Genomic DNA, 17,544 nt, shown 5'->3' with positions numbered 1-17,544 from the left:
TGACAGACAAAACTGCTCTAAATGTTATCCATTCTATTTTCCAACTGATATTTAAACAGAGGAAGGGACTTAATTTATGAATCACTCTTTGACACCTTCAAATCACATTTCTTGCCTTTAGGGGAGACTAATGTAAGTTGCTATTGTTTATGATTTTTTTGTACAATAGAATTCAATGCTAATACTTCTGGAAGACAAGCTAAGTATCTCATTTTTATGTCATAGGTATTCCAGGTTACTTACCTTGACTTTCAGCATAAACAAGTCTATTGTAATGTTGAACACTTGTAACTTAACATGTTATAGTGCTGACTACGGCAGTAATGGTACTAGAGTAAGAGCAGTAATAGTAATGTTGGTAGCAGTGATGATAATGGAATTTAAAGATCATTCTTTTCCATCTACATAATATTTCTGTCCATGAGATAAAGCAAAAGTGAAATGGAATGATCTTTATATGTATTTCACAGGCTTTCATGTTACATGACAAAAAGAAAATAGAACTCTAGCCCGTAAGGGAACTGCTGTAGACTACTGAATGTATCTTGGGTAATTTATGTTTAGTTAAAAAATCATCATCTACAGGAATTAATGAGTTGCTGTCCACCCAGTCACAAAGCATACTTGCTATCAGGTGCTATGAGCAACCTTGAGTCCCAAATCTTGTATTAAGATGCTTACATGAGTTTTGTGACATTTTGTGCCCTTTATGCCCTCCTGTGTTGACAGGATATCGTAATTTCCTTTTCTGAAAAAAAAAAAAATACTCAGCCAGTGCCCCATTCTTATTGTAAGACACGGAAGTCAAGTTAAGTGGGGAAATCACTGTGCTCTTACATAGCCCAAGGCCCAAGAGTGGTGGCTGCATGTGTGAAGTATTGTCCTAAACAATCAACAAGAAGCTATATCTGCAGAATCTTTCTAAGCCGCAGTCATGTACTTGCAAAGAACTGAAATACAAGGTCATCCCTGTGCCTCTCTGAGGCCAGTCCTCAGTGTGAGCACGGATCCTGCAGCAATGACCCTCCATTTGTAGAGCATGTAGCATTGTCTTCTATCCCAGGAGCGATCAATTGACGTATTGGAATGTTAACAGGTGGCATTCTAGAATTACTTTTGATGAATTTGCATAAGAGTTTAAACTTACTGTTTTGTGTAAAAGATCAAAATACATTATGACTATTAATAGATCCAGAAGTATAGTCCTACACCCATTTTTTACGTCAGGAGATTAAGCTTCATAAATGTTACCTCCTTGTGTTTACATAAAATGTCAAGCTTTTGAGGGAGAATGGGAGTCATAGCAGAAGTTGTCTCTCCTGTTGGCATCAGATGCCCCTTCAGTATATAAACACTTACTTAGGGTTTTAGGGGTTTTTGTTTGTTTTTTAACTTTGAAGCAGGAGCTATGTAAGTTCAGTTTCATTCTGATCATGGGCTTCTTGAAAGATAGTTTTGGAACTTAGTCACTTAGGAAGATGTTAATGTATAATGACTTAAATACTTTATTACACCATGTGTGATAATCACCTTGTGAACATAAGTGAGCAAATTGTGGAAGTTCAAAAGGCTGGGCACTACTGCAGGAAGAAAGAACAAATAAACATGTTCAGGGAACAGAGTTTCACTGTTGATTCTCATTATCTATTAACATTTCTTCAGAATCACTTACACTATGACATCAGTATCTAGACCCCATAATATCTTTTAAGCATTATTCAAAAGAGGTAGACTAATCAATTACATCTCCTAAGGTTTTACTGTCTGTCCTCATAATCTCTATGAAGCCTTTATTGTGTTATCTGACACTTAAGACCCTTTCCAAAACTAGCAGGGTTTTGCTTTTTAAGCAACTTTGCTAATTAACATAAGTGATTTTATGTATTCAAATTTTAGAAAAATCTTCAAATCTGTGTCTATGTTAAAGAATTATTTTTATATTCACTATCATACCTTTCCTGCATTGCTCTATCTCTGTGTTTCGATGCATTTTTATTTTCTTGAGTTACTTTTAACTTACAATCCCTGCTGTTTCTAAGTTGGCATCCCATGAGCCAGCCTCTCCTCCCAAGCACACAGCTTCACCTGGCTCCGATCCAGGAGCTCTCCAGGGATGTGCCCAGGGGTGGCTGTCCCCAACATGCACCCATCCACCAGCAAACCACGTGGCCCCCACACGGTCGTCTTTCCTGGACAACTTGTTGTATGAACTGGAGAAGTTTAGTGCTTTAACTGTATCGGCTGACCAAGCCCAGGCAGACATCCCAGAGGAGAGCACCCTGGAGATTAAGGAGGAGCCCCCTGCTCCCCTCCCATTGCCTGCAGCATCTGAACCTGCCCGACCACCGCCTTCTCTGTTACCTTTGACTTCCGCTGCAGCCCGGCCTTGCGAGGCAATGCCACTTCAGGATCCCAGAAAGGCAGCTCCAAACAGGTTTTCAGATTTGAAGCAAATGAAGAGGGGCTTCTCAGACCCTAAGAAAGTGCCTGAAATCCTGGGTGATAAGTTTGTGGCCTCTGCATACACCAGTGTGAGCACCTTGCCTGTCAACCTCCCTGTCATTGGAGAAGAGGAGGAAGTCTGGGAGGGGCTCATGCCGGGCATCAGCAGGGGGCTTCACGAACCAGATGCCTTGTGGTGCATCCCGGATGGTACAGAGCTGACGCCAAACCTGCACATTGAAGAGGAGGAGGAGGAAAATCTCGACCACTTAAAATACCCAGTAGCCACTCCCACAGGTCCTAGGATTCCTAAGGAAGACAGCTATGCAGCAAAAACCAGTAATGAGGTATTTTAATGTTGCCTGATTACTGCAGAACTAACCAGTCTTACCAAAATTAGGTAGTACAATTGATCGTATTAATAAACACCTACTTTGACATTGCCTTAGCAGGTTTCCTTACAAGAAATACCTAGTATAAGTAGGGAGTAAAGGGTATATTATGTAAAAGTAAATATATATTAGAACTTATAAGAGTAACTATAGGGGAGAACTCCATTATCTCATTATTTCTTAAGGAATATAAATTGTATTTTAAAAGTCATTGTAATTTGTATACCTTCTAATATTCCAATATTTATAATTATATCTAATAATTGAGCTCTTACCACCCCACGATTCTAAGAACTCTACAGCTTTCCTTTCCTTTTTTTTCTTAATGTTTTATTTGAAAGAGTTACACAAAGAGAAGGAGAAGTAGAGACAGAAAGGTCTTCCATCCACTGGTCCACTCCCCAACTGGCCGCAATGGCCAGAGCTGCGCTGATCGGAGCCAGGAGCTTCCTCCAGGTCTCCCACGTAGGTGCAGGGGCCCAAGGACTCGGGCCATCCTCTACCACTTTCCCAGGCCACAGAAGAGAGCGGGACCACAGTAGAGCAGCTGGGACTTGAACCGGCGCCCGTATGGGATGCCAACACTGCAGGCAGCGGCTTTAACTGCTACGCCACAGTGCAGACCCCTACAGATTTCCTTTTCAAAACCCAGCGAGGTGGGGTAGGCATCGTGGTACAGCAAGTTAAACTGATGCATAGGATACCTGCATCCCATATCGGAGCACCTGGGATTGAGTCCTGCCTCTGCTTCCAATCCAGCTTGCTGCTAAAGTGCCTGAAGGAGTTCCTGGATCCTGCCTTCAGCCTGGCCCAGACTCAGTTGTTGCAACCATTTAGGGAGTGAACCAGTAGATGAATGAGCCTTTCCTCCTCCTTCCCCTCTTTGAAATAAATGAAAATGAATAGTTTCTTAAACTAGCAAAGTAGGTTATACTATTATTCTCACTTTAAAAGAGATTGATGCATGGAGAGATTAGTCCACTTCCAGAATGAGAAAACCATACACCATACCTTTACTATAAATGGCACCTTGTCGAAGAAGAGAAATCAAATTGTAATCCAGTCTGTCCCCTTTTGACTTTTCTGAAGAGGTCATTTTCCTCAGGTAGGAAGCTATGTAAGAATTGAGTGTTGTATCTTCATTTTTTCATCATCAGTTGCATGATGGCTTTAATCAACAAAGGAGGAACATCCTCTGAAACCTGAGCTTGTAAACCTGTCTTTAAAGAAAACAAAATGACTATCTTGTAGTTTAAAAAGCAAAGACAATCACTGCCAAGTATTGAAATTAGCAAATAAAACCAATGATTCATACTATGTCACCATGAATTCATTTTCCTCCATCATTTTAGTTTTTTCAGTTGTTAAGATTCAATATATAGCCTCCATGATTTCTTTACTTCAAAATCTTTAAAAATAAAAATCGCTTTCAAAACTCCCTAGTTTGCTATTAAGACCTTAGCAATAATTAATATAAAGGCACCTGACCTAGACAGAATGTCTTCAGGGATAAATAATGGCCAGTGCCCCCAAGACCCCACAACCCAGAAAATCCTGAGATTGGCTGGTTCCTCACCCCTGAAACTTTGGCTTCTAAGAAATTCTTAAAATAGAAACAACTAAATCTCCCACATGTGTTTCCTGTGCATTAACAGGCAAGCATAGTTACTGGCAAATACTGAAATTGTGAGATGAAAAGAATGGGTCACATTACACCACCATACAAGGCATTTTCCTCCATGGTTCCTCCGTTTCAAAATACCCCAGCCACCCCGGGTTGGTATAAAGCAAGCGCACTATTCAAGAACAGAGAATTCCCTGCAGTAAGTGAAACTTCTAAGTCAACCATTTCCATAACGGAGTTTCCCTTTCATTTAGTCAACTTCAGGACGTGCTTAGACACGTGGCCTGGCTTGTGGGAAATACTCTTTGCCTGTTGCAGGCAGTCCCTAGGTGAGGCATGCACCCGGAGCTAAGCTGGACAGCCGGCTCACACCGTGCACAGACCCTGATTTGTCCTAGTTTTGCGACATGCTGACATTTGTGACCTACTCTGTAAACTAAAAGCAAAGGATCTTTCCTGAAATTGGACACTTTTCTCTTTTGTGTTCAGAATAAGTTATCATATAAACATATTACAAAATTGTTCTCACCTCTAGCACGTATATCCAAAAAATGAAGCTGATTGTAGTTTGAATTGAGAATTTTGAATCAAATTCAAAAGGAAAAGTTCCTGCTTGCAAAGCAAGCATTTTTCATGAACGTCACTCCCAGGGTTGTTAACTTGACAGCGATTTGATTTTGAAGGCTGTTCTCTGAAAAGCGTGTAAGCTCTTTCTGGACCCAAGCATAATCACATCTTGTCTTCCCTCGATCTTTAAGCCGTCTTCATTCTCTCCGGGAGATCGAACGACTGCCCCTTTTCCCAGCCGTCTGCTCTCCTCTCCTCCGCTTCATTCTTCCTTCACCTCTGTTTCTGACCTGGCCTCCACACTTTCTCAGCCCACCCAGCCCTACTCTCCACCTCTCCTCCCTAAATCCTCTTACCAACAGGAGATTAATTCACCAAAATCCAAGGTAACTGCATCCTGAGTGTGGTTTAGTGCATGTCTTTAAGTGAACTTAATAAACTAGACGTATGCACTTGGATTTGCCCCATCTTACAAGATCTGAAAAGCTCTGTGAATACTGATCACTAACTTTTAACATCATCAGCATGGCCTCTACCCCAACATGTAAAAGATAGGTTACGGGCCGGCGCTGTGGCTCACTAGGCTAATCCTCCGCCTTGCGGCACCGCCACACCAGGTTCTAGTCCCGGTTGGGGCGCCGGATTCTGTCCTGGTTGCCCCTCTTCCAGGCCAGCTCTCTGCTGTGGCCCGGGAGTGCAGTGGAGGATGGCCCAAGTGCTTGGGCCCTGCACCCCATGGGAGACCAGGAGAAGCACCTGGCTCCTGGCTTCGGATCAGCGCGGTGCGCCGGCTGCGGCGGCCATTGGAGGGTGAACCAACAACAAAGGAAGACCTTTCTCTCTGTCTCTCTCTCTCACTGTCCACTCTGCCTGTCAAAAAAAAAAAAAAGTTACATAGCTAGACTCAGATCGCAGATAAACTACAGTTTGCATCATGAGAAAATGACATCGTTAGATTTAAAAAAGAAAGTTGAGAGCCAACAGGAGACCCACCCCGTTCAACGGCTTCTCAGGTTTGTGCCAGTCACCCTCCAGCACTTCTGGGCCGGCTCGTGCCCTCCCGTCATTTCCCGCCCATCAGCAGGTTCCTCTGAGCCTGCGGCAGGATGATCTTGGCATGCACGTGTTTGAGCCCTGCTTCCGCAGAGAGAGGTTAAGGAGGCCCAGCAAGATGATTCTCTGCAGCAGCTGACAGAGCATCCATCTCTGGGACTTGGCAGCCTGGCGGCTCTGTTTTCCTTTAGACAAAAGGCGATGGACGCAGAATAGTAGCCCTCCCCCACGTTCAAGTTTTTGAGCATGAGTTGGGAGTTTCTAAGCTCAGCTAAACATTAAGGGTCTGATACAGCCCACTTTATATACAAGGCCACACCCGTGCCTACAATATGGCCTTTACACAGTCTTTGAAGTCTCTGTCACCATATCCATCCAACGCAGTAGCTCATCTATGCAAATTCAACTTAGGTGTGAAAAGGAATTTTGAAAAAAAGTTGGAATGCTTTAAAAACCAGCACTCTTTGCTCTTTGAGTGTTTATCTTAGCTAGCAGAAAATAACTAGGAATTTTTAAAAACGTGTCCTATAATACCTAAGTCTATATATTTTCCTTTTTCCTCTCTAGTTTTATCGTTAAGGCCAACATATTCTTTTTTTCTTTTCCTTCAGCTTAATCAGTGGGAAAGTAACTTTTAGAACCATAGTTCTCCAAAGTACAGAGACAGATGAATCACCATCATCGTAGTATCAAGGACAAAACTAGGATTTAAAAAAAGATTTATTCACCTGCAAGAACTAAGCTCATTTTATTCATTCCTTAGTCTTCAAGGGTTAGCAAATGAAAGACAAAGTATCCATAATAAATGTCTTTGAAAACTTCTTTAATAACTTTACATGAGCTATGAGGGAGCTTCATGAGGTTCATGGAAAATATGTATTATTAAAAAGCAGTGCATGGATTTCAAAATCATTTTGCAGTACAACTTAATTCCATTTTCCACGAACTTTTTGAAGTGTCCTCATAACTAACTCCAGAAAAATATAATGGTTTTTGTCTCTGTTTTAAATTATATTTGAGAGGAAATGTTGATTTTTAATCTCACTGAGTTTTTTAAAGCCTTATAAATCTATATTTCTAGTCACAGAAAAGAATGTAAGTTGGCTGAAGTTATCCATGCCTGGAAATACAAATACAAGTTGAATCAACTCCAAATTTGAGGCCATTATTATTACCTCCGATTTGACCCAGTAACAAACTGTGCCAATTTCAGTTAAGATTTTCTATTTCTTCCATCTCATTAATGTTGCAAATTATGATCTTTACAAAGAAAGAAAGCAACCTAGAACTGAAAGCAAAGAGAAAATTAAAATGTAACACTATTTTAATAGGAATAATACGTATGAAATCATTATAACATTCCTATCAAGCTCTCAACCATTCAGTACTTAACCAATGTTAATTCAATGCAATTTCATTCCTTTAAAATATTTTCCAAGACAATAGTTTGTCATATGCAATCCACAGTCTTTCATAAAAGTAAAATTTACTACTGCTCTACAGATTACAGAAAACTGAATGGTACATGAATTACGAGTTTTGTATATAAATCTAAATCCAATATCTTCCCTAGGCTTTTGAGCATCTGTTTTTAAAATAACTTTTTTTTCAGAAAAAAATAAATCTCAACTCTTCTGTAAGCTAAGCTTTCAATTCCTTCCAAGAGAATATTTTATAAAAAAGAGACAGGATGTGGACTCAAGTTGCAGTGGAAGTACCTCATGAAGAAAGAGGAAGGTTCTCTCTTGGGTGTTTTTCAAGATGCTCAGTTGTTGGTCCCACAAGGAAGTCTCATCACCCCAGAGTAAGTCCATCAGAGGGGGAGCCCCTTGAGAACAGGTTATAACCTGAAATTAGGCCCCAGTTCCCAATACACATGTGTTCATATGATCTTCCCAGCTGTTTATCCACATCACTGTTAGTCTCTGAGTCCTGATATCTATAGAGCCCTTGTATTGGTCCAGATAACTGGAGTGCCAGAAAACTCGATTACTACAGCTTAAACAAAGTAGAAACATAGCTTCCTTACACGCAAACCCAGGACTTCCAGAACAAGTGTGGTGGCTCCACCAGCACAGAGAACCGAGCAGATGCTGTCCCCAGTGAGAAGCCTCTACACGTCGTCCAAGATGGCAGCTCCAGCTGTCTCTTCCTGATTCTAAGCAGGAAGGAGAACAGAGGAGAGGCAGTTATGCCTTCTCCCATGAAGCTCGCTTCCCGGAAGTCGCAAATATCCCATCTGTTAGGACTTATCTCATGAGCACATCTAGGTACCAGAAAAAGTAGTCTTAATTCAGAGTGGCCATGGCCGACCTAACAACCGGGGTCCCGTGACTGACAACAGAGAGGAAGATGGATGTTGGAGGACATCAGGCTATATTCTCTGCCACAACCCCTGAGCAACCTTCCAAACACGTTCATTTCATCAGACTGTGATTTGAAGTCAATCGTTACTAATGATAATAAATTTTTTCTAAATGAAGATTGAGAAAACCACATGCTTTTATTTAAAAAGCCTTTTAGTTTATTAAAGTTCTTCAAGCCAAATCAAATACCAAACAGTACGTTGCTAGATCCTATCTGGTATTGGAAGGAAAATAAAATATATACACAAGAAGGCTTGCTTATTCACTGTCATATTAAAGATCTTACTTCAAAAGAATACCAAGAAAAGAGCCGCGGAAGCCGAGCAGCGGGACTGAGCTGCGCAAGCTGCAGGGTCTGCCCGCAAGTGCTCGAAGGGGAGTGCAACAGCGGGGAGACTTGGGAAGTCCAGGGCTCCGAGTCCACACATCGGCGCTGGAAGGGGAGCAGACCTGCGTGGAGAGCGTGGGAGCCCACAGTTCGGGACATCAGTGGCAGACTCAACACACCAGCGCTGGAACGCGAGGTGAGCCGAACCTCAATAACCCGAGACACCGGCAGGCAAGCGGAGAGAGGAGACTAGAGGGAACGACCCCCGGGGCGGGGGGGACTTCACCAAGCTAACTGGAAGAGAGAGAGGGGGAAAAAAAAAGGTGACTGGTATGGACACGGGTTTCTCTCTCTCCGCTCACCTCTCAAGGGCGAGCAAGACAAAGAGCAGGCGCCATCTTGGACATACGTCATAAGCAGAGCGACCTCAGGTCTGCACCGGCCCTGAGCCTAGCAGTAAAACCTGACTCTGGGTGGGGCGAATTAACAGGAGATTAGGACTTAGTAAATTTATGGTGCTACTGAACTGAGACTGTGAAAAAAGAGACGGTGGGGGAGAGAACTCACGGAATTCACGTGAGCACTCTCCAGAGACGCTACAATTCCGTAACTTTGGCAACCCAGTGGGAGACTGAAGGAGAATTTGAGCCCACTCTAAGGGCCGAACAGATTCCCTGTGTGGTCCTTGGGAAAGAGCTTCTGATCTCTGGCTCCTGTGGGTATATCATTCGCCTGCTAACTACCTCCAACTTTGTTCAGCTGTGCAGAATAACTTCCCTGTTGAATCAAAAAAAAAAAGAGAGAGAGAGAGAGAGAGAGAGAGAGAGGTTTACCACGCCTAACCTGGGAGTGTCACCTTAGGCACACCAAACAGAGCTCTCAGGCCACACCCATCTCAAGCCCTAAGGCTCCCTCAAAAACAGATAGTCCACTTAATCTAGAGTCTTAGTATAACAAGAAAAAGCACCACAGTGAAGAAACCAAATATCTCCAATATGACAAATAACAAACGCAAAAACCAAGGTAATAAAAACAAGGAAGTCACCATGAAGCCCTCAAATGAAAAAGACACCCCAATTCAAGATTATGAGGATGATGACATAGAAGAAATGCAAGAAGCAGATCTCAAAAAATTGATAAGAACATTAAGAAGTTCTCAAAAACAAATTCTTGAACTACAGAAATCCTTAATGGACAAGATAGAAAATCTCTCTCGTGAAAATGAAATATTAAGGAGGAATCAAAATGAAACGAAACAACTAGTACAACAGGAAACTGGGATAGTGACTGAAGTGAAGAATTCAATAGATCAAATGAAAAACACAATAGAGAGCCTTACAAACAGAATGGGAGAAGCAGAAGAGAGAATATCGGACTTAGAAGACAGAGAACAGGAAAGGATACAGTCAGACCAAAGAAAAGAAGAGGAAATTAGGAATCTAAAACATATTGTCGGGAATCTTCAGGATACTATTAAAAAACCCAACATTCGGGTTCTAGGAGTTCCTGAAGGCATGGAGAGGGAGAAAGGATTAGAAGGCCTTTTTAGTGAGATATTAGCAGAAAATTTCCCAGGTTTGGAGAAGGACAGAGAAATCCTAGTACAGGAAGCTCACAGAACCCCTAATAAACACGACCAAAAGAGACCCTCACCACGACACGTTGTAATTAAACTCTCCACAGTGAAACATAAAGAAAAGATCCTAAAATGTGCAAGAGAGAAACGTCAGATTACTCTCAGAGGATCTCCAATCAGACTCACAGCTGACTTCTCATCAGAAACTCTACAAGCTAGGAGGGAATGGCAAGATATAGCCCAGGTACTAAGAGAGAACAACTGCCAGCCCAGAATATTATATCCTGCCAAGCTCTCATTTGTGAATGAAGGTGAAATAAAGACTTTTCATAACAAACAGAAATTGAAAGAATTTGTTGCCACTCGTCCAGCCCTGCAAAAGAGGCTTAAAGATGTGTTACACACAGAAACAAAGAAACACGGTCATCAATATGAAAGAAGGTAAAGGAAGGAAACCAAGGAAGGAAAGCTCACAGCTAAAGATCACAGGGAATTCAAAGCATATATTAGAACTTATCTTTGGCAAATGGCAGGGCAAAGTTACCACTTATCATTAGTCACATTGAACGTGAATGGCCTGAACTGTCCAGTTAAAAGACACCGTTTGGCTGATTGGGTTAAAAAACAAAACCCATCTATTTGCTGCTTACAAGAAACACATCTTTCCAACAAAGATCCATACAGACTGAAAGTGAAAGGCTGGAAAAAGATATACCATGCCAACAGAAATGAAAAAAGAGCAGGCGTAGCCATCTTAATATCGGACACCATAAACTTTACCACAAAAACCATTAAGAGAGACAAAGAGGGACACTACATAATGATTAAGGGATCAATTCAACAGGAAGATATAACAATTATCAATGTATATGCACCTAACTACAGGGCACCGGTTTATCTAAAAGATTTGTTAACGGACTTAAAGGGAGACTTAGACCCCAATACAATAGTACTGGGGGACTTCAATACTCCACTCTCAGAAATAGACAGATCAATAGGACAGAAGATCAACAAGGATACAGTAGATTTAAACGACACTATAGCCCAAATGGATCTAACAGATATATACAGAACTTTCAATCCTACAGCTAAAGATTATACATTCTTCTCAGCAGTACATGGAACCTTCTCTAGGATTGACCACATACTAGGCCATAAAGCAAGTCTCAGCAAATTCAAAAGAATTAGAATCATACCATGCAGCTTCTCAGACCATAAAGGAATGAAGTTGGAAATGAACAACTCAGGAATCCCTAGAGCATACGCAAACACATGGAGATTGAACAACATGCTCCTGAATGAACAATGGGTCATAGAAGAAATCAAAAGAGAAATCAAAAACTTTCTGGAAGTAAATGAGGATAACAGCACAACATACCAAAACTTATGGGACGCAGCAAAAGCAGTGTTAAGAGGAAAGTTTATATCAATAGGTGCCTACATCAAGAAATTGGAAAGGCACCAAATAGATGAGCTTTCTATTCACCTCAAGGATCTAGAAAACCTACAGCAAACCAGACCCAAATCTAGTAGGAGAAGAGAAATAATTAAAATCAGAGAGGAAATCAACAGGATTGAATCAAGAAAAACATTACAAAAAATCAGCCAAACGAGGAGCTGGTTTTTTGAAAAAATAAACAAAATTGACACCCCATTGGCCCAACTAACTAAAAAAAGAAGAGAAAAGACCCAAATCAATAAAATCAGAGATGAAAAAGGAAATGTAACAACAGACACCACAGAAATAAAAAGAATCATCAGAAATTACTACAAGGACTTGTATGCCAGCAAACAGGGAAACCTATCAGAAATGGATAGATTCCTGGACACATGCAACCTACCTAAATTGAACCAGGAAGACATCGAAAACCTAAACAGACCCATAACTGAGACAGAAATTGAAACAGTAATAAAGGCCCTCCCAACAAAGAAAAGCCCAGGACCAGATGGATTCACTGCTGAATTCTACCAGACATTTAAAGAAGAACTAACTCCAATTCTTCTCAAACTATTCAGAACAATCGAAGAAGAGGGAATCCTCCCAAATTCTTTCTATGAAGCCAGCATCACCTTAATCCCTAAGCCGGAAAAAGATGCAGCACTGAAAGAGAATTACAGACCAATATCCCTGATGAACATAGATGCAAAAATCCTCAATAAAATTCTCGCCAATAGAATGCAACAACACATCAGAAAGATCATCCACCCAGACCAAGTGGGATTTATCCCTGGTATGCAGGGATGGTTTAATGTGCGCAAGACAATCAATGTGATACACCACATTAACAGACTGCAGAAGAAAAACCATATGATTCTCTCAATAGATGCCGAGAAAGCATTTGATAAAATACAACACCCGTTCATGATGAAAACTCTAAGCAAACTGGGTTTGGAAGGAACATTCCTCAATACAATCAAAGCAATCTATGAGAAACCCACAGCCAACATCCTATTGAATGGGGAAAAGTTGGAAGCATTTCCACTGAGATCTGGGACCAGACAGGGATGTCCACTCTCACCACTGCTATTCAATATAGTTCTGGAGGTTCTAGCCAGAGCTATTAGGCAAGAAAAAGAAATTAAAGGGATACAAATTGGGAAGGAAGAACTCAAACTATCCCTCTTTGCAGATGACATGATTCTTTATTTAGGGGACCCAAAGAACTCTACCAAGAGACTATTGGAACTCATAGAAGAGTTTGGCAAAGTAGCAGGGTATAAAATCAATGCACAAAAATCAACAGCCTTTGTATACACAGACAATGCCATGGCTGAGGAAGAAATTCTAAGATCAATCCCATTCACAATAGCTACAAAAACAATCAAATACCTTGGAATAAACTTAACCAAGGACGTTAAAGATCTCTACGATGAAAATTACAAAACCTTAAAGAAAGAAATAGAAGAGGATACCAAGAAATGGAAAAATCTTCCATGCTCATGGATTGGAAGAATCAATATCATCAAAATGTCCATTCTCCCAAAAGCAATTTATAGATTCAATGCAATACCAATCAAGATACCGAAGACCTTCTTCTCAGATCTGGAAAAATTGGTGCTGAAATTCATATGGAGGCACAAGAGACCTCGAATAGCTAAAGCAATCTTGTACAACAAAAACAAAGCCGGAGGCATCACAATACCAGATTTCAGGACATACTACAGGGCAGTTGTAATCAAAACAGCATGGTACTGGTACAGAAACAGAAGGATAGACCAATGGAACAGAATTGAAATACCAGAAATCAACCCAAACATCTACAGCCAACTTATATTTGATCAAGGATCTAAAACTAATTCCTTGAGCAAGGACAGTCTATTCAATAAATGGTGCTGGGAAAATTGGATTTCCACGTGCAGAATCATGAAGCAAGACCCCTACCTTACACCTTACACAAAAATCCACTCAACATGGATTAAAGACCTAAATCTACGACCTGACACCATCAAGTTACTAGAGAACATTGGAGAAACCCTTCAAGATATTGGCACAGGCAAAGAGTTTCTGGAAAAGACCCGGGAGGCACAGGCAGTCAAAGCCAAAATTAACTATTGGGATTGCATCAAATTGAGAAGTTTCTGTACTGCAAAAGAAACAGTCAGGAGAGTGAAGAGACAACCGACAGAATGGGAAAAAATATTTGCAAACTATGCAACAGATAAAGGGTTAATAACCAGAATCTACAAAGAGATCAAGAAACTCCACAAAAACAAAACCAACAACCCAATTAAGAGATGGGCCAAGGACCTCAATAGACATTTTTCAAAAGAGGAAATCCAAATGGCCAACAGGCACATGAAAAAATGTTCAAGGTCATTAGCAATCAGAGAAATGCAAATCAAAACCACAATGAGGTTCCACCTCACCCCGGTTAGAATGGCTCACATTCAGAAATCTACCAACAACAGATGCTGGCGAGGATGTGGGGAAAAAGGGACACTAACCCACTGTTGGTGGGAATGCAAACTGGTCAAGCCACTATGGAAATCAGTCTGGAGATTCCTCAGAAACCTGAAGATAACCCTACCGTTCGACCCAGCCATCCCACTCCTTGGAATTTACCCAAAGGAATTTAAATTGGCAAACAAAAAAGCGGTCTGCAGCCTAATGTTTATTGCAGCTCAATTCACAATAGCTAAGACCTGGAACCAACCTAAATGCCCATCAACGGTAGACTGGATAAAGAAATTATGGGATATGTACTCTTTAGAATACTATACTGCAGTAAGAAACAACGAAATCCAGTCATTTGCAACAAAATGGAGGAATCTGGAACACATCATGCTGAGTGAAATAAGCCAGTCCCAAAGGGACAAATACCATATGTTCTCCCTGATCGGTGACAACTGACTGAACACCAAAAAGGAAACTTGTTGAAGTGAAAGGGACACTATGGGAAACGGTGACTTGATCAGCATAGCCCTGACTGTTAATGAACAACTTAATACATTATCCCTCTTAGTAGTTTTTTTGTCTGTTCTACTTAATATGACTGATTTAATTCTGTAATTAATACACAGTTATTCTTAAGTGTTGAAATTGAACTGAAATGTGATCCCTGTTAAACATAAGAGTAGGAATAAGAGAGGGAAGAGATATATAATTTGGGACATGCTCAAGCTGACTTGCCCCAAATGGTAGAGTTAGAAACATACCAGGGGACTCCAATTTAATCCCATCAAGGTGGCATGTACCAATGCCATCTCACTAGTCCAAGTGATCAATTTCAGTTCGCAATTGATCATAATGAAAGGACTAAGAGTCAAAGGGAGCACATAAGCAAGTCTAGTACCTGCTAACACTAACCGATAGAATAAATAAAGGGGAGAGTGATCCAACATGGGAAGCGAGATACTCAGCAGACTCATAGAATGGCAGATGTCCTAAATAGCACTCTGGCCTCAGAATCAGCCCTAAAGGCATTCGGATCTGGCTGATAAGCCCATGAGAGTATTTCAGGCATGGAAAGCCAAGACACTCTGGCAAAAGATCTCTGTGAGTGAGATCTCAGTGAAAAGAACAGGTCTTCAAAGAAGGAGGTACCTTTCTCTGAAGGGAGGAGAGAACCTCCACTTTGACTATGACCTTGTCTAAACAAGATAAGAGTCGGAGAACTCAAGGGGCTTCCATAGCCTTGGAAACTCATGACTGGAGCATAGGGAGATTACTGATGCCATAGACAGGAGTGTCAATTGGTAAAGTCAACAACAGGAGTCACTGTGCACTTACTCCTCATGTAGGATCTCTGTCATTAATGTGCTGTGCATTGAGATTTAATGCTATAACGAGTACTCAAATAATATATTTCACTTTGTGTTTCTATGGGGGTGCAAACTGTTGAAATCTTTACTTAATGCATACTAAACTGATCCTCTGTAAAAAAAAAAAAAAAAAAAAGAAAAGAATAGAAACTATCAACTCCCAACTTGACTCTCACTGGGATTAAACATGACAATAGGTCTGATCTGATTTCATCATCATTAAAAAAAATCATCTATTATTTTTCACTTTATGTTTCTGTGTGGGAGCAAACTGTTGAAATCCTTACTTAATGTATACTAAGCTGATCTTCTGTATATTAAGATAATCGAAAATGAATCTTGATGTGAATGGAAGGGGAGAGGGAGTGGGAAAGGGGAGGGTTGTGGGTGGGAGGGACGGTATGGGGGGGAAGCCATAGTAATCCATTATTCGTACTTTGGAAACGTATATTCATTAAATAAAAGTTAAAAAAAATAATAATAATAATAAAAAAAAAAAAAAAAAAAAAAAAAAAAAAAAGAATACCAAAACAACCGAGCTTAAATTAAGGCCATATTCAGTATTTAATTTATGGTTCACTATTTTCCCCCAAAAATGCCACATTTTCTTATGTACGCTGTAGAAAATTTAACCTTCCTCCAGTGTTTTACATTTTCCATGAAAGTTAATAAGGCAAATTGGCTGATCCTACCTTGTACCTACTCAATAAGCACACACACACACACACACACACAAAAAAAAAAAAAAAAAAAAAAAAAAAAGGTCGGATCTGAGGGTTTCCTGAACCTAAGAACCTAAGCAGCCTGTTAAAGACATAACATTTCTTAGACATATTCTTGGCCATCCACTTTACATCCAAACATCCTCTCGATGCCAGCTTCCCTCTGCACAGCTTTCTCGGCAATGCCTGGGAGTAGCAGCTGGTGCCTGGGCTGTGGCCACGGACAGAGCATCCAGAGGAGTTCTCTGTGGACTGTGAACCCCTCCTGCTCTGCTGTGCTCAGGAGCTTGGCATGCTGTGTGTGCATGGAAAAGACAAAGCAGAAAAACTCCTGAAGGCTGTGTGAGGAAGCTGAGGACTAACTAACTTCTTCTGGCTTTTCCAGGCTGATTTAAAAAGCGAGCTCTTTGTCCTGGGTAAGCCTCCTCGTAGCCCAGTGATGTCTAGGAGATCCTGCAGCTCACCTGTCAGAGGGCTCGGCGGTTCCCACAGGGTAGGGTCAGAGTGTCCTCACATTGTCACTGTTGTCCCGACCACCTTCCTTCTCCAGGGGCTGCCTCTTCTCTTCCATGGGTGTCTTTGCAGGGAACTGGCAGTCAAGGAGAGCTGGCTGCACCCTTCTGTGTGCTAGAGTGACCAACTGCCCATGAGCTAGGAAATTAAATCAGCATAGCAATCCTACCTAAGTCTTTGGGCAATGTGCTTCCTTTTTACATGTGTGTTTTCCAAACCCCAAAAAGACGTGATCAAATCCCCCACTCTACAAGTAAGGATGTGGTGTGTGTTTTTTCTACGTCCATCTGTGTTTCTGTATTAAGTCACTGCTTTCTGGTCACCGTTTTTAATGCAAAGGACAAATCTTTTGCATTCATAAACTGAACTCATACACTTCCAGTAATATTTGCTTCTGTGCCATTCAGCTCGTCTGGGCTTCTTAAAATCCATGATCCTTGTCTCGGAATATTTCGTTTCCCTGATGTGTGTGCCTTTCACCCCACTCCCCTTTTCTCACAAACAGCGCTCTCTGGGCACTGTCTACTCCCAATTTCTTGGCAACTTTGATTAAATTTAAAGACCACCTTACTTTCCCTTTAAGTCCCTAGTTCTGTAACACCCACAGTACTTTGAAATGAGTGGATTCCAACTGGCACTCTCAATTCTGAAGAATTAAACCAAGGAGTTCAGGAATTTTCATCTGTGCCTAAGACAGGG

General features: G+C 41.1%; 2 protein-coding genes across 51 annotated transcripts in view; both read left to right on the top strand.

The window, feature by feature from the left end:
• The window catches only part of SORBS2 (sorbin and SH3 domain containing 2), a 232,794-nt gene that overhangs the window by 202,871 nt on the left and 12,379 nt on the right, over window positions 1–17,544 (top strand). The window lies entirely within an intron of this gene.
• Window positions 65–17,093, top strand: LOC138843195 (uncharacterized). Its single transcript, XM_070068421.1, has 3 exons — window positions 65–2,789; window positions 5,217–5,411; window positions 16,718–17,093. Exons 1-3 carry the CDS (start codon window positions 2,397–2,399, stop codon window positions 16,961–16,963), a joined length of 834 nt encoding a protein of 277 aa, XP_069924522.1. The 5' UTR covers window positions 65–2,396; the 3' UTR covers window positions 16,964–17,093.

Source organism: Oryctolagus cuniculus, chromosome 2 (assembly GCF_964237555.1).
Source record: "Oryctolagus cuniculus chromosome 2, mOryCun1.1, whole genome shotgun sequence".
Taxonomy (NCBI): Eukaryota; Metazoa; Chordata; class Mammalia; order Lagomorpha; family Leporidae; genus Oryctolagus; species Oryctolagus cuniculus.
This window is presented reverse-complemented; position numbering and strand designations above follow the sequence as displayed.

What these genes read in the sequence shown, in the direction of transcription:
- LOC138843195 (XM_070068421.1), top strand. Translation starts at nt 2,397, where the DNA reads ATGCCACTTCAGGATCCCAGAAAGGCAGCTCCAAACAGGTTTTCAGAT. An exon ending in CAGCAAAAACCAGTAATGAG is followed by an intron (nt 2,790 to 5,216) that starts GTATTTTAATGT and finishes TCGATCTTTAAG; the next exon opens with CCGTCTTCATTCTCTCCGGG. An exon ending in TTAATTCACCAAAATCCAAG is followed by an intron (nt 5,412 to 16,717) that starts GTAACTGCATCC and finishes TGGCTTTTCCAG; the next exon opens with GCTGATTTAAAAAGCGAGCT.